Raw genomic sequence first — 20,529 nt, forward strand, 5'->3', positions numbered from 1 at the left:
TGACTTTTCAGTAAACAGCCTCACATATTCTAATTAGTATTCTGGCTAATTCTGAGTTCAACATGAACTCAGTTTATGACATCTTCATGATTTTCTATTCTTTTGTACATGTATTCGTAGTAGAAGAAATATTAATAGTGTGAATCCCCAGGCCTTGTGCTTTGTAGCTCTTTCATTCTAGTGCCTCTTTCCCTTTGTCTTCAGCTTGGTAATTTTATACCAGTAATTATATAATTATTTCATTAAACTTTTTAGGTGTAATTTCTGTATTTTAATACAATCAGAGGTAACTATTCTGAAAACAAACTTGAGACTGTACATCTAAGACTTTCAAGATGTGAAATCCTTACAGCTGTCTTTGAAAATTTTGTAGGTTTGCCCATCATTACCTCTGTGATACACATGTCATCAAACCACAAGCTTTGCTTGTGAATCAGAAGTGAGTTGTGTAGGTAATGACCCACATCGGAACACTGGACTGAGCTCCCAAAATCCAGTTGCAGAGTGGAGGGAGTGAGAGTATGAGCAAGGAATCCAAGACCCATGAGGGGTTCATTCACTGAGACAGTTTGCCTGAGCTAATGGTAGCTCACCAACTCCAACTGGGCTGGGAGTCATCTCTGAAGGTGATTGACAGTTGGGGACTGAGGGGCCACTGATAGTGGGAGTTGTCTCTATGGCATGTACTGGCTTCTTGGGATCCTATTCTCTTTGGATGTAAACCTTGTTCAACCCAGATGTAGTAGGGAGGGCCTTGGACTTTCCACAGGATGGTGTGTAAGGCCCTCTGTTAGAATTGGAGGGGGTGAGGTAGGAGGGTCTGTGGAGGAAGTGGGCGGGGAGGGGGTTGAAATTTGGATTGGTATTTTTTTAAGTAATAAAAATAATTTGAAAAAGTGGGTTGTGCAAGTATCAGAGTCATCAAACTCTTGACACCTCACCAAGTGCCCTTGCTACATTTTTTTCTTTTTCTTTTGAATATATTATGAATATCACATAAGTACATGACCAGTAGAATGAGCAGTGAATGATGGAATTGATAAACAGATGCATGGAACTATTTATATTGTCTTTATACAGTCTCTTTGTTGGTTACAAAAATTAAGTGTATGAACTACATTATGAAATGTATGAAGCAAGGCAGAAAAGATGTGTATAGAGACATAAACACTCCAGGGGTGCCAAGGTTCACAGATGTTGTTCTTCAAGTTATGTGTATAAACTATCTCCTTGATATTTAGTGTGTTTATCTCCTGACTCTCACTTTGTGATGAACCTAATGCATTAGAATCAGAAGTATTGCACAGGAATCTCTGAGATGCGCCAAACGTCTGCTTATCAGAGAAATGCCATTGCAGTAGTAAGTAAGATACTTAGAGCCTTACTTTACCTCTTGCTGGCTGTGGGGCCTTGGATAAGACCCAGCTCCCATTTTTACCTAGTGTTTAGCACCAAAGTAGTAGTCTGGGTGCTTTCTAAGCTTGTATAAAACAACTGAAGACTAAAATTTAACCTGGTGGGAATTATGTATTCAGGAACTAGAAAAATTTCTTACACTTATCCATTGTAGTGAAAGGAAATCGTCATCAGTCAAGTCAGTGAACAATGTACTGTTTTTTTTTTAGAGTAAAGAGCTCTGCACACTACAGCAGAAGTGAAAGTCAACCAGACACAGAGCCTTCCCCCTAGAATGATAGCACTCATATACTGAGATATTAAGACTATACTAACCTTCTTTACGTAGTTTTATGTGGTCTCTTGAAGATTTAGAGATCTAATATCCACATTAAAGTGGTCATTGAAAATGAATATTAATTTTCAAAGCTATATAGACACAGGTATTTAGTGATTTTTTTTAAAAAATACTGACTTGTCAGCAAATTGAGCTGAACTAACTTAAAATTTTAACTTTCAATTATAGATTGATATTCCAGACCCTGCTACAATAAATGTATTATACTGATTACCTCAAGTGCCCCACATACTAATTCTCAAGTGCATCTGCCTCTGAAGGCATTCTTGGTGTTCATTCTCCCAAGTCTAGTGTCAGGATTTGCCCATTTGTTCTCTTATCCTGCCACTGAAGGAAAAAACGAAAGATCTTGTCCATTTCTGCTTTCCACAGCCCTGTATTTCCATTACAGTGATCTGCTACAATGCTTGTTTCAATTTTATTGAGTAGGGAGAAGGAGGAAAGTGCAGACAGCTACTCCAAACCAGTTAGCAAGAGTTCCCCGTCCAGCATCCTCTCTTTAATTAAGCCATGAGCAATTGGCTGTCAGATAAATCAAGTTATTGAACAGCAGTTTATGACCTTCCTCTGTCATTTAAATCTCTTAAGTATTCATTATGTCAAGGTAGAGTTGGGAGACACCATACCAACCATAGCTAGTCTTACCTGTCTAGGTCCTGCTGAGTATGTCCTGAGAACTTGGTAGTGCTGTTGGACAGTTGGCCAAAGCAAGTAGTAAGGTTAAAGCTGGCATCAGTGTCAAGTCACTACCAGCTGTGGACTATAGGGAAATATAAGAAGTCATGAATGCCATGGCAGCCCATCTTCCATAGTGGTCTTGGAAGCAGAGGAATAATCTGCCTGAATAGGAACCAGCTTGGAGCCCAATGTGTGTGAGTCATGGTGGCATATCTATGTGAATGCCTTATATTATTGCAGTGCCCATGTACTTCCATTCTTATTATTGTACTGGAACATTAACAATATCACCACCATTTGACTGCTTCACAGAAGTAGCTTGAGCACAAATATGCACCTCTCATGTTTAAGATAACACAAAGAATATTGTTTCCAACAACTTTGATGAAATGTCAGCTTTCTCTGGGTTTTTAAACTCATATGAGAAACATTGTTCTGCTCATTCATGCTGAGTAATTTGTATACCTCAGTAGTTTGTTTGGAAAACATGTCTGTTGTTCTTTAAAATATGCTTAATGCTAGATTAGAGAACAGGATTTGGGCGGGGGGGATCCCCCTGTTCATATAAGCTCATTTCTAAGGCATTTAAAATAAAGAGCTTGGGCCTGTATGGTATTTAAAAACCCTTCACATGATGTTTTTAAAACAGATCAATTTCAGCATTAAAATGTTAGGAATTCAGCTAAGGAGCATTCAGCATGGATTGTATAGCTGTAATGATAATGTATTATAACTATCTTCTTTGAAAGTGATTGTAGCAGCACAGTTGAACCTGGTGAATTACATAATTTAAGAGTGTTTGCCAGAATACTGTTGGAGAGGAATTTTTAAGCCTTTCCTAAACCAAAGCAAAATGAGAGATGGATTTTATTATGCACTACTTAAATCATAAGAATAATCATCACAGAATATCTAAAGATAACTCATTTAAATTGAACAGAAGGTCATATGTCTAAATGTTAGTTATTCATTCTTGCCAGAATATTGGGATTTAAGAGAACATATTTTTAAGCTACCTTATTTGAGTTTAAAATTTTTTGTTTGCATACTACCTAAAAATTCTGTCCAATCAAAAGTAATCTTATGATTGAGATCTTATTGAGTTCATAAATTGACTGTAATTAAGAACTTAAATACCAATCATACCATTTAGGTACTGCATTAATCCATCTTAATTTTTTTTTCTTTTAAGAAAATGTTCACATAAGCATGCTTCGTCTTCAACCTAATAGCTTGTCTCTCAAGGAACTGAGCCCTTTTTAGGTTGTTTGTTTGCTTGTTTGTTTGTTTAAATTAATTAATTTTGTTGTGGTGGGCCTTTATATCCTGCCTGCTGCTGTCTTTCTTTACCCAAGAATTAGAATATTTTGGATAGTTCCACCTATAACTTTGCAGTATAAATTTTACTTTTTTGAAGAACTAATATAAGTTGAATTCTGTCACTTCCTCCAAAGAAGAAAGACATGCAGCAGGATTGCAGAAAGGAATGAGACAAAAGGACAGGACTTCTACATAAATCTTGACCTAGCCTCTCCCATAACGCTGAAGCTCATGTATGCATGTGTGTGTGTTTGTGTGTGTGTGTGTGTGTGTGTGTGTGTGTGTGTGTGTGTGTGTTGGGAACAGTTTAGAAGGTAGCTGCTGAGATGTAACATATATCACCCTTAAGAGAGGTACATATATGACAACATTTTTTAGTTGTATCTCTTTGTTGTCGAGAACACATGACAGCATGTGCTTAATGACTGATTAATAAAGCCTTTAGCTTATTGCGTACATAATGTTGGCTCCTGCTGTGGGTTAAATTGCATCTGTCTAAAAGATGGCATTCAATTCTGATCCCTATGTGTATGAATGTGACTTTACTTTGACATAAGCTTTTTGTTACCATGAAGGTCACACTGGACGAGTGAGATTAATCTGTTTTGTTTCATTAATGTAGTAATTGCTATATGATGCTAACTTATAATGAGAATTTACACTAATAAACCACAAATGATCCGTGTTGAAAGCTTTTAAAGTTTTGTCACTTAGTGCTGAGCCAGGTGCAGGCCGTGTGTGTGTGTGTGTGTATCAGTAAGTTGTGCAAGCTGACCTTAAACTTGCTGTCTTCTTTCTGCTTCAGCCTCCCAAGTGTCCGGGATATAGGCCTGGACAGCACTTTCTGAGTGACAAGAAACTAGATGGTTTTTCTTTATCTTCCCAAATAAAGGTGGCACTTACCCTACCCCATTTAGTGGAGCACATTGTGACTATGAGCTTCTCGTATTGGTCTTTTGTTTTGGACCTGAAACTAAACTCACCACTTAAAGTAATAAATAATTTATTTATTTTTAAGATATATTTTTATGTGCATTGGTGTCTTCCTACCTGTGTGAGGGTGTTCGATCCCTTGGAACTAGATTAATAGACAATTTTGAGCTGGCATGTGGATGCTGGGACTTGAACTTGAGTTCTCTGGAAGAGCAGCCACTGCTCTTAACCGCCGAGCCATTTCTGTAGCCAAGTAATATATAATTAGACTCTTACTATTCAATGCATCCTTCAGTGGCTGTTTGCTTTGTGTTTCCCACGTTCTTTATTCCCATAGCAGTGGTTACTTAACAGCCATCCATGTTACTACAGTGGGATGCCTCAGTTCTTTTGTTCAATGTGACATTTTGGGCCACTTAATTACATTACATTAAATGATATGCTTTGTTGCTCAACAGTTGAACTACCGTGTGGATAGCATCTTGGATTTTTTGAAAAATATCCCTATAGTACAGTTTGAGTTTGTAAGGAGAAGTAGTTAGCTCCTCTAAGGTAATGTCTTTTGCAGAATTATTTCTTTATTACTGTTTAGTTGGATTGATGTTGACAGTAAACACCAAGGCTTTGATGTTTTATGTGGCATTCTTCCTCACTAATTAACTTCATTAGTGTTGTAGGGAAGAATACCATATAAAACATCAAAGTCTTGATGTTTAATAACACTTTAAAGTCTTAGACTCTTCGATTGCCAAACACATTTCAATTAGTTGAAAGAAGGTCGAAGATTCTGTTTCCCTTCTCTGGCTTTCAAAGCTTTTCCAGATTCTTTTCTGGTTGACTTTTGGTACTTGATCCTAAATGTTAATATAGACAAGCTAAAGTGGCCATGGAGGACACAAATAATCTTCCTACAAGCTATAATCTAGTCTCATTGAGAGCCTCAGTTTCAACAAAAGACAGTCATAAATTCTCCTTTTGAGTATTAGTGGGAAGTAAGTATGACTGATATAATAATAAGTCCTATTACCTTGTTTTCTGTTGTCATAAAATATCTGAAGCTGGATTTTTAAAAAGATAAAGATTTCTTGGCTCACAGTTTTTGAAAGTGAGGCATAATAATGGTTCATGTTACTTTGTTTTCTGTTGTCTCAACATATCTGAGGCTATGTATAGTAAAAAGAAAAAGATTTTATTGGTTCCCAGTTTAGAGCCTGAACATCGTAATTGGGGTGGGTCCATGTGTTGGCCTCTGGTGAGAGTCTTGTAAGACATGATACTGGCATGAACATACCTGTGGGATGGGAAGGTAGAGGGATTCAGGGCCTGCACAAAGCATAATAATCTCTTTTGAGGGTAGCCCTCTCTGTGTCTTCTAATTGAATTGCCTTGCACTAAGCATCTTCTCTTGATGGTCTCACCACCTTTCAACATCAGCTGGGCACCAAAGAACAAGGACATTATTCAGCTCATCTCTGTCTAGATCACCATAGGCCAATGTTCTCCTAAACTCTCCAGTGTTGTCAAATTAGAGCCACTTTATGTTCATGTTTCTGTGTTACCATGTGTAGTTCAACCTTTCAGTTAAGAAGTCTTGTATTTACATGTGTTTAATGTGAATTCCTAAATGACCAACAACAGGAACTCTTCCTCTTGGGTCTTTTCACTCCAGGATGTGTTCTTTTTTTTTTTTTTTTCATAAGGTTTTACGATAGCAATAATGTAATTCAGATAAGCAATTATTGTAATTGACCTTGATGATAAGTGTCCTTGGCTTTTACCGTAGTTTGCTTGTATCCTGGGGATGGCCAATTATCTCATAATACCCACTTCATTGAGATCATTGTTTTAATTATCGCATTCAAAATATATCTCTTTGTCATCATTGTAGAACCACACAAGGGAATGTTACATACAGGCATTCAGAAGTGGGTTAAGAGTGCTGCGCTTTATCTCAGGACAGGGTTGAGGTTGAAGTTTTTCTCCCTGACAGCTCTGAACTATGATTTTGGAATTTGCAGTTTCTTATCTGTTGTTCATTATTGCATGATTGGCTCTAGGGCTAGCAAGTCTGGGATCTCCCTGAGCTAATTGTGTTCTTGCAGAGGTCCCTAAGGTAATGTGGTGCCAATGGGTATACAGTTCTAGTTGATTAGGCATTCTGATTGATAGCAATCAGCAGTGGCTTGCCATTAGCTGACTCTGCCTTAGGTCAGAGGTTGTCAACTGTGGAATCACCCAGGAGCTTTTTAAATATAATTGCTCTGGGATAGGGCCAGGGTGTTCCTCTCTCTTTCTTTTTCTCCCTTGTGTCTTCCCTCCCCCTCCCTTTTTTCTCTCTCCTTATGTGCAGCAATAGCTAAGAGCCACTAGATTTTATTAGTGTAATTGTAAGTCATTTGGCTGGTTTTTTTGTTTTGTTTTGTTTATATTTCTCTGATAAATATGAAGATGCTGTTTGTCACATGACTTACATGGTCATATAAGTCCTTTGAGGTTAGGAGTATTCCCATGGGGTACCTAAAACTCCTTTCCTTTCTGAATTAAGAAACTATCTGATTTAAGATGCATGAGATTGGCTTTACTGACCAACCTGATTTCAGTTTTATGTACACATGCATAATTCTCTGAAGGAAATCATTTAGCTAAAACTCTGACATCTTCCTCTGATCTATCTGCTTCTCGTCATAATTGTTCTATGATCCAGCTCTAGATAACTGTAGTAGTTGCTAATTGGTTCCTGCTTCAAGCCACTAAGACCTTCTTTCATAATTTTATTCAGAATTTTATTTTAATTTAACATGAATTAACATGCATACAGAATTTATATTTTACATTTATAATTGTTCTTATTTTTAATTACAAAGGATGGATCTTAAAAAGATATTTTCTGTCCATGAGGCTTTCAAAATTCTTACTCTAGTTTAACTGAGAAGGAGTCTGATGGGAAGGTTTGAGAATTTAGACCTTTTCTAAAACCTTGGATTCATTTTTAAACCATGAGTACCTTTACTGCCTTTCAGTGACATGTAAAATAAATCCCAGGCCTTACTGTAGCCTAGTGGGCCTGCACAATTATCACCACTCTACTTTCCATACTGTCCTCTGAAACACAACACTCTGCCCTCCTTGTTTTCTAGTTCTATCCTCTGATTTATCTCCTTTTGTAGCACAGAGTGTTTGCACTTATTTTTAATTTATTTTATTGATGACTTAGGTTATTTTCCCTGGTTAAGCTCCTTTGCCTGTTCTTTTTTCTGTATCCTTAGTGTCTTGGGCCTAGCAAAGTACCTGGCTACCTACCAAGGTGCCTCTCACCTACCTTTATACTTGAATTCTTGTTGGAGTCATTTGTCAAGTTGTGTGAATTTGGAGATGCAGGTATATGGCACATTTCTATGACCATGAGTCAGGATTGTTCTAGAAGCACATTTAACTTGAATTCTACAGATTGGGGAGAAGGAAACACTAAGATTGGTGCGTAGCTAGAGTCAGAGTTGAGAGCATGCTTCTTCTTTCCATACTTCACAGCAGGTCGTTCTCTCAGCTTCCAGCTGCCTAGAGTGGGTTCTTGGTCGGGGCTTAACCTGTGCCTTTTAGGGCAAGTTCCAGAAGTAAGCAGAGAAGGACAGCGTACCTTTCCCTTCATATAGCTATTACAAGCAATTGTCATTGGCCTCCTTAGTTTATGCCATAAACTGGATAGTTTACACAATAGAACTATACCTCTTAAAAATTTGGAAGGCTCAGGGGTCTTGGTCAAGATATCTCCCATCAAGAGTCTTGTCTAAGGGCTCATTTCTGAGTCATAATCAGCACCTGGCCATTTTTGTCATATTAGTAGGAAGAGCAGATACTTTCCCTAGTTGTCTAACAAGCTTACTCATTCAACTCGTAAGACTGCATACTTGACCTAGTCCCCTTTTACAGGTCCCACTTTCAAATACGAATACATTGGTCTTTAGGTGTTAACTTAGAGTTGTATTAGAACATAGACATTTAGACTGTAGCCAGAAATTTTTATAGAGCATAAACCCTTATCTCTGTTGGGCAGCTTTGAAAGTAGAAGCTTGGAAGAGTTGCCTGACCCAGAGTCACATAGCTTATAAATGTTAGACCAATGTTAGAACCACAGTTCACACACTAGAGCACATGCTTATTGCATGATGTACGTCTTCCTTGAGATTCTATGCCATGGAAAGCTGGTGTCTTGTTACCTTTCACTTCCCAAATATCTAGCATATTGCCAACATTCAGCTCAAGACGTAGCTGACATCTTAGCACAAGCTGTTTAATCAAGTCGTTTCTCATTACTAGCTAGGACTAAAGTTCTGCACTGAATCCCTTTGTCCCTATACTCTAGCGACTAATGTCCTCTCAATCCCACTGTCTATTCTCAGTGGACAGAAGTCAGAGAGTACCTATTTTGGAAAACTTTCATCAGTGGCCCAAATGTCTGTGATGTGTCATTTGAATAATCTTTTGTTCTTGTAGACATTCTTGAAAGTTCTAAACTGTAATCTTCTGAAACAGATCACTGCTCCTAAGATACTACAAGCTGAATACCAGATCAGAGGTCATTGGCCTTATTAATGGAGGTCTGCCTATGATGGAATGTTTTATACACATATGTGCATATATGAAAAGAGAGACTAGAGCACAGAAACCATGCCTGAGTTGCAAATTACTTATATTCATTCATTTGGTTAGCAAATACAGCATTGTCCTCGCACTACAAAGTGAAGTCCATTGAGCCATTTTAGTTTTTAATAGCAAAAGTGTATTCCCAGACTAGTGTTCTTTCTTTTTAGTAAAATGGTGATTGATCAAATAGTATTCATTTCATTTCTCCATACTGCAAGAGTATTTTCTTCTAGTCCATTTTCAGCATACTGCAGTTTTGCACCAATTAGCTTGAGGCTGAATTACAGTTAGTTCCATTCAGTTCTGTTTGCTGAGTAGCACTGTAGTGATTAAATGCCATAGAGTACACCAAATATACAAAAGTAATTAACCCAGAAAGGACATGTTAGAATAAAGGTCAATAGCCTCTTTAGCCCATAGTGCCAACAGCAAGGCTAAGTGTTGACAGAGGTGTTGCTGGTAGGTCTGGAGAAGATGTGTGTGTGTGTGTGTGTGTGTGTGTGTGTGTGTGTGTGTGTGTGTGAGAGAGAGAGAGAGAGAGAGAGAGAGAGAGAGAGAGAGAAGATCAAATGGAGAAGAGGGAGAGTATTCACACTTGTCTGCTATGGTAAGTAGAATGGAATATGGAATGCTAAGATTTTTCTCATGAGATTGTAGCAGCGCTGTTTTTATTGTTTGGAAAGCGGGTGAGACAATAGTCTGCAATTTTGACTTGCCTGTCAACATTTCAGCACTGGATAGTGCCAAGAATTTTCTTGGTTTAACCAGAGTAATCTTTTTTTAAAAAAATTAAGATATATAATTACATCACTTTCTCTTTTCCCTTTCCTCCCTCCTCACCCAAGTTCTTCCAACTCTTTCCATGTACCCACTGCCTAACTCTCAAATTTATAGCCTCTTTTTCCCTGTTTTATTGTTGTTGCATATATGTAGATGTATGTATGTGTATACACCAAAATATAAATACAGCTGGTTTAGTCTGTTGTTTGTGGGCATATGGTAACCAGAGTAATCTTGATGCAGACTTGGTGACTCAGCCTTTCTTTCAGAGTTTTATACCCAGTCAAACCTGCATCTGCAGATCTGTCATTGAAAAACTGTTGCTTAGTCATTTCTCTTGAAATCTTTGCTCATATATCTAAGCATTTTTATCTCTTATGTTTTCATCCCTCTATATTTGAGTCACCATCAGTCACAGTTAGTATTAATGCATTATTAATACATAATTAAAACTTGCATAAAACAGAAGGTAGTTGGTATTGTAAAAAATCAATAGAAGGCTTTTTCTCAAGGACTGCATCTTTCTGTTTTATAGTTAGCCATTTTTCCCCCATTTGTATGTGATGATTTAGCTGCCCACATGGGGGAAAAAGGAGAGGATTTTTTTTTCCTTTTTAGGTATAAGCCTTAGGAGGAAATCTCTAGGGATTATTATTTTTAAATGACCATCACAGAAAAATTACTAGGACATGAGTCCTTGGGAATCTTACCTTTTCACTGGTCAATCTTCAGAGAAAAAGTGCTTCTCCTTAGCTACAGGCAGCTACTGACCACATGATAAGCAACAGGGATGAAGTTAAAACTGAAAATGGCCCCTCTTCTGCCAGAAATGTATCCCTTTTAGAATAATGAAGGAAATTGGTGGCCTTGATATGTTTCTTCAACAGCACTCACCATATATGCAGTCAGAGGCAAGGCTGGCACAGACCCTGAAGGAAGACCTGCACCCTAGATTGTTGGAGTTGCAGCAAAGAAAGGTATCACTTTGGATTCACCTCTACCCAAAACTGCTTACCTCTGTTTCAGTTTTATGTTTCCCATTGTTTCCTCTTAATACCTTTTCAGCCTAGTACTTTCAAAGTCACCACTTTGAAAGCCTTCTTCCTTTGGTGTGCCTACCTACACAAGCTCCCACCCACCCCCTTCACAGACACACAGCTATTTAGACCACAGAAGTGTTTACATTGAATGTCAAGGATTCAAAAGACTACTATCAAACAGCATACACTTGCTACATGTGTATAATTTCCAGTATCTAGGTAATGAAAATCACATGTGACTGAGAGCATACTCCATGTTCCTTTGTTCAGCAGCTGTAATTGAGGCAGTGGTGCAGAAGCCTGGAAAGGAGATGAAATGGAACTCACAAGAGGTCCAGGCCTGGCATCACAGGTCAAGAACTTTCACAATAGGACAGTTAACTGATACAGAAAAACTGAAAATTTCTTAGCCTCACAGGCCAGAAAAGAAAATTCTTCCCAGAACTTGCATAAAACTCTCAAGTGAAAAGACTTGGGTGTCTGCTATAACAAAGAAACTTCCAGGTGAATTGGGAAAAGTAGATAGGAACTGTTCAACCTACCTATCATAGGACTGAGGACTTGCAGTGTTAATGGGTGTTTATTTCTCTTATGACTTTGAAAACTTTTGATTTGTGTTGCCTAATATGGTAACCACGGTAACCACAAGCCACACGCACCTGTCAAGCAACAGCAGCATGGGCTGTCCAAGATAAACTATAAGTATAAACTGCAAACCATCCTTTGAAAGTGCAGTACTAAAGAGAAGAGATTGTAAAATATCTCAAATGATTATATTGCTCATGTATTGATATAGTATATTTTATGTCTGGAGTTAGATATGTAATTGAAATTAATTTTATGGTTTCTTTTACATTTAATACTGTGGTTACTAGAAAAATAAATACATGTGTGGCTATATTACATTTATATTGACAAACTCAATTCTGAGATGCAACTCACTTTTTGTTGAAAATCTAATCAGCTGTAATCATTAGAAACTAGCTATTCTGTCCTAACATGAAGACCAGAGGTTCAGATTGACAACCTTAAACTACTAGGCAGTTTGTATTTAAATTGGTTGATTTTTTTTTATTTCCTTCTGTGTTCCTGCAGAAATGCTATCATACATTGTATAGAACATTTGCAAGAATAACACAGAAGAATACATATGAGGTTCTTTGTAGTTAACACTCTCAAAAAATATATGTTTAACCTTATATAGATTGAAATATTTTACTAGAAAAATAACAACATAAAAAGACCAAGGATACTGACATGTTAAAGTATGTCTTGTCAAAGCTTAGTGCTAAGTCATTACCCTGCTTTAATTCTTCTAAACAGCTGTTTATTATATTGGTATTTATATACACACACAAACAGAATATAGCACAAGATAGTTCTTAAGCAATTTACTCCACCAGAAAATTCTTAAAGCTCGCCACTTTGGTTTTTAGGAAAGTCAAATTTATATACCCCATTGAAGGAGAGTTAGTAGCATTGATAATATGGTAGTAGATAAAAACTACTCTTTTTAGTTTAGGCTATATCTTAGATATTTTTATTCTTCCCAAAGAAAATGACCAATGCATATAACTCTAATTAGTGTAGAGTCTACGAAAAATATTTTAAGTATCTTATTAATGAGGGCAGAGAATTCTTTGGGAGAACAAAAGCACATGACTGTGTGAAACTTTGCAAACATGAAGGCCATTGAATTGAAAGGCACAGAATGGACTGGACGATTAAACATTTGTGTGCAAGGAAAGTGTATTGCTTGGCAAATGTTTATTACAGTTTCTGTTAAAATTGTGATAATTAAGGCGAAGTACTTGTACACACACACACACACCAAACCCTGCACCATTGCCTCCTAATGTGGCCCATAGCTTGGACCACATACAGCATGACTGTCAAGTGAGGAAAGCTAAGTCACCTGTATAAGAGTCAAGCTCACTCACATCTTTGGCATCAAAATGTCTTGTTCTTGCCCCCAAACTACCAGAAAAAAGTAAATGAATTTAATGAAGTTTCTGGTGCAGAGCCAACAGTCTTATTCCAGGAAGAGGAAATAACAGTCAAGAAACCTCAAGAGGACATTAAGATAATGTTCTAATTTAAAATCAATTGTATTGATACCTTATAAATTATTAGGGCATTTTATCCTGACCAAGTAATGTGTAATGCCAAGACCACAAAAACAAAGCATGAATGACTAAATATCAAAGTGCTGTCTTACTATTTTATGAAGTAAAACAATGCATATGTCTTTTGTATTCTAAGTTCTTTGACTTATGATGGAAAGGCAAGCTGTGGAATTCACTTATTTCTTTATTTCTTCACTTGTATATTCAGTAAATCCTTGTTGAGTGAAGATTATGCAATAGTTTCCACAACTGCCAAAGGTGGCTTATAATAGATGCTAAGTACTCTGCTCACAATATGAGCTCTTCAGGCCTTACTGAGTGAGACCTTAGAGCAATGCCCCCACTCCAGCCCCACCTGCTGGGAAATGAAAGCTTCAAGAATTTTAGTAAGTTCTAGCTAATAAAAACTGATGCAGGCCAGTCTTAAACCAAGGGCTATCTGACTTTATGTCCACAGTGTGAAAACTGGAAGTGCTGTTTCAAAATCAACTATCAGACTGTTAGTCACTCTGGTTTGATGTTATTTTGATTATATGCAGCAGTTTGTCTTGACCCAAGTTTCTTACTAGAAGAGAAACAGAAAAACAACAAGAATTTAAGAGTTTGTCCTTCATGAATTGTTACAAAGATGAAACATAGTAAAGGTAGACTTCATTATATAGAAATTATATTAAATATTCTTTTAACAAGGGCAGATCTTTACAAAGTTCCAGTTATTTTTGAAGGTGAGTTTTAATTTATATTAATTTGAAAAAAAATCTGGGAGATTGTCTGCAGAGTATGCTTTTTATGACAGCCGTAATCAAGCAGGTCATTTAAATAAAAGTCTTGTTGTAATGAGCAATAAAGCAACACCAGTGACTGACTCAGAGTTTTGCCGCAGTCAACAGTAATATGCTCTGAATTTTACTTAATTTACTTAAATCTGCATGTGATATGGTTGTCATGTGAGACTTATGCATTTAACCAAATGATTTTCATTTTTAAGGTATTACATTTTTCACAGCTGAGGTTCATTCATTTGCTCTCTGGAAATACGAATATTTTGGTTTTTAATAGTCAATAAAAATATCAATCACATTCTCCTGGGATATGGTACTATGTTAGTTTGTTGTACATAAATTTATTGGGCTGTCAACTTTTTTAGAAACCTTGGAGCATTTGTAAAATGTGCAGTGCTTCATCACTGAGACACAGCAGAACTATGACTTCCTGAAGTCAGGGGCTGGAGGAGACTCAGTAGCTAAGAGCACTTACTGCTCTTGAAAGGACCTTAGTGTAGTTCTCAGCACCCATGTGACAGCTTATAGTCATTCTTACCTCCAGTTCTAGGGCATTCATGACACCAAGCATGCCCTCCCTCAGTGTTCATACATACTCTCAGGCAAAAGATTAATGCTTGTAAAAGGAAAATAAATCTTTTTTAAAGAAATTAAGTTACTAGTCATTGTTGTTTGCTTTTTTGGTATAGGTATGCATTTTCAGCTTGTCTAAAAGGTTGCAGAGGATATGTTGATTCTGGACTTTGGTTGTAGCATCAGTAAAGGACCTGTGGGTATCTTGGTCCTTCTGACTTCTCTAAATTTACCATGACTCATTCATACTAAGATTTGAGAGTTCTGGAACTACATTTCAGTTAGAATAACAGTGGAATTTGCCATCTAAATGATTATTGTTGACAATAAAAGAAGCCTGGAAAATAGCGCAAACTCCAGTCAGATTTTCATGGTGCCCCTTGGCTATTCATTGTCCCTGTTTTCCTGCCTAAAACCTGACTTACTCTTAAGTGCCTAGTAGATAAGGAAGGCAACACCCATGGGCCAGTGAGTGAGTTTTAGGATTTTTTTTCCCCATGTTTGTCTGTTTGTTTGGGCGAGGCACACACCTGCCTCAGAGTGTGCATGGAGGTCAGAGGAACAAGAGTCCTGTCTTACCTTCAACTATGTGGGTTCCAGATAATAAACTCAGATTGTCAGGCTTAGTGGCAAGTTCCTTTACCTGCTGAGCTAGCTATCTTGCCAACCCAAACTTTTCCAGTTCTTTATCTTAGATGGCCATTCAAATTTTAGCATATTATTTCTGCTTATGACCTATAAGTGGGCAGGGATGTCTAAGCATAATAACTTTGTGAATGGAAAGCAGAATTAATTTGGGGGACATTTTAAATCGAATTTTAAAATCCCATGTGAATATGGTATTTATAGTTCTTTCTCTGTCATATAGAATCAGAACTTTATTGTGATTGTTGAAAGGTCTGCTTTGGTTTATTGAAATCTTATCTTCATGGGCCTTTGGAATGTATGTGTTGAGGAGAAGTACTACAAAGTGCCTGGAATAGTCCTCACTTGGACCTTCTTTTTGACAGTCTGTAGTAAATAGAAACCACAGTATAGTGAGGTATCAGCTTTACTGTCATTGAGAGGCTGGGCTCTGTGCCTAAAACTATTTCTTGAACTTTATATAAACTGTTTTTTCTTCATTCTCAAAGAAGCCCAGTGGGTGAAGATAGTATCTAACTATCCTAAACTACAAAAAGATTGAGTGAAGGTAAACATTATTCCTGGGGCTACAGGGCTGTTAAATAAAAGACTCCATACTGTCTGACTCCAGAGGTGTTCTTGACTGCTATTACAGTTAGTGTTCCCTGTTATTAAATTAGCTAATTATATTAATATGACCTTTGTAGATCTCTTTCCCATACACACCATCTTTGATCTGGAGGTAGACAGGTGTTCCATCTTGTAGAGCAGACCCTAACTCCAATCAGAAAGTTGTGATTACTCCCATAACAGTCATGCCACTATTGCAACAGTGACCATATCTGGCCAGGCTAACTTAGGAAGTTTACAGGTGAGTACAACTGATGATAACATTTCTCCTCCAGTAGCATACATTGTACTCTCCAGCACTAGGAAAGCTAGCCAGTAGAGTTGAAGCTTCCAGTTCAGTATCAACTTGATTTCATCATATTCTGTGACTCAAGTGTGTGGTGGCTTTAGCAATAGGGTCTTGCTGTCATTTTCAGGATGGTAAGCAAGAGCAATAGCAATAACCTTAAATGCATAGGAGTCTGTGGGATTCCTTTGGCCAACAACTCGAAGTGGTAATTCATTCCTGGTATTGGTTTTTTTGTTTGTTTGATAGTGGTTTCTGGTTGGGTTACTTCTCCCCTTCATTTTAAGGTAACTCCATTTAATGTGTGTGTATATTTCTAAAATATATACACACTTTTTTATGTGTGTATTTATTTTAGGAAGCTTCTATATGATATTTTCAAAAGACTTTTAGGTGTTCAGTATCTCTTCTCAAATTCCCTCCTCTACCCTACATTCCCACCTCCCACCAGTTTAATTATCTGAGGAGTTTTGAACTAGATTGAAATCCATGTTGAGGGCCATTTGGAATTCTTTGTGTTTAAAAACATTCCTGGCCAGTTCTATGCAGCCCACCTTGCTGGGTGCACCACTTCAGGGGTGCTGCAGTCTGAATGAAGTAGAAGGAGTTTTGTAAATATGCAGCAGTCTTTTGTAAATAAGTTATTGCAATGCTCTATTCACTGAATAAACAGCATATTAAGGGAACAACAGGAAGGGAGTAACTAATTCTGCCAGGAAGCATCTAAGGAAGCTTTGAAAACTGACCTTAAGAGTTGGATTTTATGTTGGAAGGGATTTTAAAAAATACTGAGCAAAAGGACACCTCTGTAATTCCATGGAGAAAGACAAAGATAATGTGAAAATACATAGAGCTCTGAGGAACATGCTCAATGCACTGATGGCAGCGGGACAGGGCCAGGACTATGGATTGGCACTCATAGTGGGCGCTTTGGAATACAGACAAAATCAGGAGTTCAAATGTCTTTCCTAAAGTTGTAGGAAACCAGTTGCCTTTTTAAAAGAAGAATAAGGATAGATGACTGAATCTATTTTGGGGAAATAGAAGATTCTAAAAGTATGGAGAACATATTAAAGGTGATAACTAGGTAGAAAGTTATGGCTGGAAACCAGTGTCTTTGTGTGTTACTTCAGTGACTATAAAATCACACCAAATTGGGATTGGTAAGTGTATGAAGCAAAAATGTCAAGTCTTATGACTTAGAAATAAACTGAAACTAGAACTTTTAAGTTAATTAAGTCTCCTTCTAAATTCTTTGGGAGCTGGTGATGTAGCTAAATGATAGAGAGCATTTGCTATGGGGGAGGCTCTGGGTTAGAACCCCATCACCATAAAAACAAAAATTAACAGTAACTTGCCATCTGATTGTTTTAGTCTTTGTCCTTAGTGAATAATGACCAAAGCCTTTTCTGTCATTTAGACCAAGGTTGTGGGGGGAGGTTAGGGGTAGAGTGTGTGTGTAGGTTAGTGAACAACTTGAGGTATTATTGGTCCTTGCCTTTCAATTTTTTTTTTTGAAAAAAAAAAAAAGTAGTCTCTTGTGTGCTGATGTGTACAGGAAACCAGCTATCTTCTAACCTTCTGGGATTCTCTTGTCTCTACCTTCTGTCTCCCTGTAGAAGAGCTTAAGTTACAGGCACATGCTGTTTCTTCCAGATTCACATGAAGTTTTTTTAGAGAGGAGCACTAAGGCCAATGGACCATCTCCCTAGCTCATGGCCTAACAGATTCTTGAGGGTAGTCTTTGTTCTCACTTTTCCATCCATAGTTTTAAGCTATCATACATATGCTCAATAATCAGCTGACTTTCATGGCAGGGAATCACATTTCTCAGGCTTCAAATCTTGTCACCAGTGTTAAGGACACCTCAGGTTAAGTGAAAGAACAGACATCAAGCCTGTGGCCTGAGCCTAAGGCCCATAGCCCCTTACTGTGGTTTCCTGAGGCATGAACCCACTTCCTCTGCTCTGGCCACAGTGAGTTTTGGGTTTCCAGAAACAAAATGAGTAGGCTTATGAAGAACATAAAGAAATAATACAGTTTGCAGGCATTTTTTTTTTCTTGATTCTGCATGTTCTAGGCCATAGATGTAGGCTGAGTAAATCTGTGACTATGGTCTATATATCACCTGGCCACCACGTTTGATTATTCAAGCCTTTAATGATTATTTTCCCCCTTTTTAATTTTTTTTTATTGAAGAACTACTGGTTATCCTTTAAGCTCAACTGTACTCAGTTTTTCTGTGTAAGTTTTAAATACCTACTTTGTGTCAGCCAGTAAACTTTACAAAACAAAACAAACAAAGCCAAGCCTATCTTTCCCTGAGTTCAATTTCTTGTTTTTTCTCCCTTTCCCAGTTTTGTGTTAACTCTTGAGCAAGATGCTTGAGATACTCGACCAGATCTGCTCTTTGGGGTTCATACTCAGCCTGCTGTCCTTTTTATTCTCTTTTTTACTCATCTTTCTCTGTTTCTTTTCCTCTGTGCCTCTGTCTTTCTCCTTTCATCTCCTCCTCTGTCCCCTGTCTCCCTTTAACAGCTCCCCAGGCATGCACTACAGCACCAAATAAATAAATAAAAACAAACAAACAAACAAATAAATAAATAAACGTTTAGTTGCTCTTCTAAGTGAATGATTTTTTTTCAATCCAGTGTCTGTTTCTAATTCCAGAGCTCTTCGGTATCCCCATCAGCTAGTTTCCGAGGTTCTGAGAAACACAGGAACTCTACAGACTATTCTTCAGAGAGCAAAAAACAGAAAACAGAAGAAAAGGAAATTGCAGCTCGCTATGTAAGTTCATCCACCTTTGCTTTGGTGGAGGCCAGTTTATCTTGCTCTTTGTATCAGCTGCTAATTTTAACCATTACCAGCCAATTGTAGAACATAGGATAACAATATCCTTTAAGAGATTTTTTTAAGTATAGTATTTATAGCTGTGTCTCAAAACTGTCTTCATCTACTAGCTGAAGGTATGTGTGTATTTTTATGTGCACAAACATACATGTATATGTGTATACACGACCACGGTGCTTTCCTATAACATCTAATCTAAGACCTGGGTATACTAGGACATTATTTGTTAGGGTAGTTTATTTCCAGAACTCTATGTGGTTAGCTTAGACATCCATAATGTTCTTCACATGAACTGAAACTCATTTTCCTTTACTGGCAGGTCCTATAAGAGAAGGGAGCATGCGGGATAGGAAGTGTGGAGGCAGATATTTATTGCTTTGCTTCCCATCAGCTGATTCCCTGTAGAACTGTGAACTTCACAAGAAGCTCAGACTTTGGATTTTTACCTCACAGTTTAACTGTGCAATGAGTTACTCAGATTTTTTTAAATGCTGCCAGACCAAACCATGCCCCACCACACTTGTAGTCTGTGTTTAGATAGGTGTGAAAGTTTGTGTTGAGTTTTAGAATAGTAAGCAAGCTATTGTACTCCATTTTTCAAGAATGGGAAATGGAATCATTTCCTAGTTCATAACATCAGCATGAAGAATAAGGAAGAGTACATTGTAAAATGTGATAACTCTGCTTGGTACAGTTTTCATCACATCACATAAGGACCTGGCATGGGCACATAAATGTAGCTGAAACTGTGATGTTGCTTATTTTTTACTGGGGCTGGAGATAATGCTTCTCAATTCTCTGTACAGGACAGTGATGGCGAGAAGAGTGATGACAACTTAGTAGTTGATGTGTCCAATGAGGTATGTTTGTGGCTAGCTTCCCTTCCTGATACTCTGCAGCTGTAACAGAGGCTAGTGGCCTACTTTTGAGAAACTATTACTGACTGTCCATTGCTGGGCCTCTTAAGTGTGCTGCTCCTTCCTTTCAATTGCCACTATCCTTTTCCACCGCAAGAAATTCACAGGTGTCAGTGGTCGCCCTACTGACTATATTGATGTTTTTTTGCAGATTAGTGGACTTTTTGTTGTTATTTAGAATCTGACCTCAATACCAGATGTTTCCTTTAGCAATTTCAGTTAATTTTGTTATCTTTTTCAGAACATTTTGTATTTTTAAGCAAGCTACTAAGTGCTTTCAGTTAGAAGAGTTCCCCAGTCACAGACCTCAGTGTTGCCAGTCAGTTGTGAGTCTTAAATTTTTTCTTTGTAGGATCCATCATCCCCTCGAGGAAGCCCAGCACACTCCCCTAGAGAGAATGGCCTGGACAAGACACGCCTCCTGAAGAAAGATGCCCCCATCAGCCCCGCCTCTGTTGCATCTTCCAGCAGTACTCCTTCATCCAAATCCAAAGAGCTTAGCCTTGTAAGCTAACCCATTCTTACCAGAATTGCCTCTTCCAAGATAGTTTTTGATTTTTCATTTTTTTTTTATATATTTCACATTTTTCTGT

The 20,529-nt window shown here is 37.7% G+C and overlaps 1 protein-coding gene across 10 annotated transcripts in view; it reads left to right on the forward strand.

Annotated features, from left to right (window-relative positions):
• The window catches only part of Tle4 (TLE family member 4, transcriptional corepressor), a 131,675-nt gene that overhangs the window by 95,809 nt on the left and 15,337 nt on the right, over positions 1–20,529 (forward strand). For 6 of the 10 annotated variants that reach the window (XM_087908063.1, XM_087908065.1, XM_087908067.1 and 3 more), the window contains 4 exons: positions 10,993–11,082; positions 18,837–18,956; positions 19,826–19,879; positions 20,289–20,441. In XM_087908063.1, coding sequence (XP_087764189.1) covers positions 10,993–11,082; positions 18,837–18,956; positions 19,826–19,879; positions 20,289–20,441 — 417 coding nt within the window. The remainder of the gene's footprint in view (positions 1–10,992; positions 11,083–18,836; positions 18,957–19,825; positions 19,880–20,288; positions 20,442–20,529) is intronic. The other 4 variants (XM_087908069.1, XM_087908070.1, XM_087908072.1 and 1 more) reach the window with 1 other exon arrangement.

The sequence above is a fragment of the Myodes glareolus genome, chromosome 7 (assembly GCF_982192425.1).
Source record: "Myodes glareolus chromosome 7, mMyoGla1.1, whole genome shotgun sequence".
Taxonomy (NCBI): domain Eukaryota; kingdom Metazoa; phylum Chordata; class Mammalia; order Rodentia; family Cricetidae; genus Myodes; species Myodes glareolus.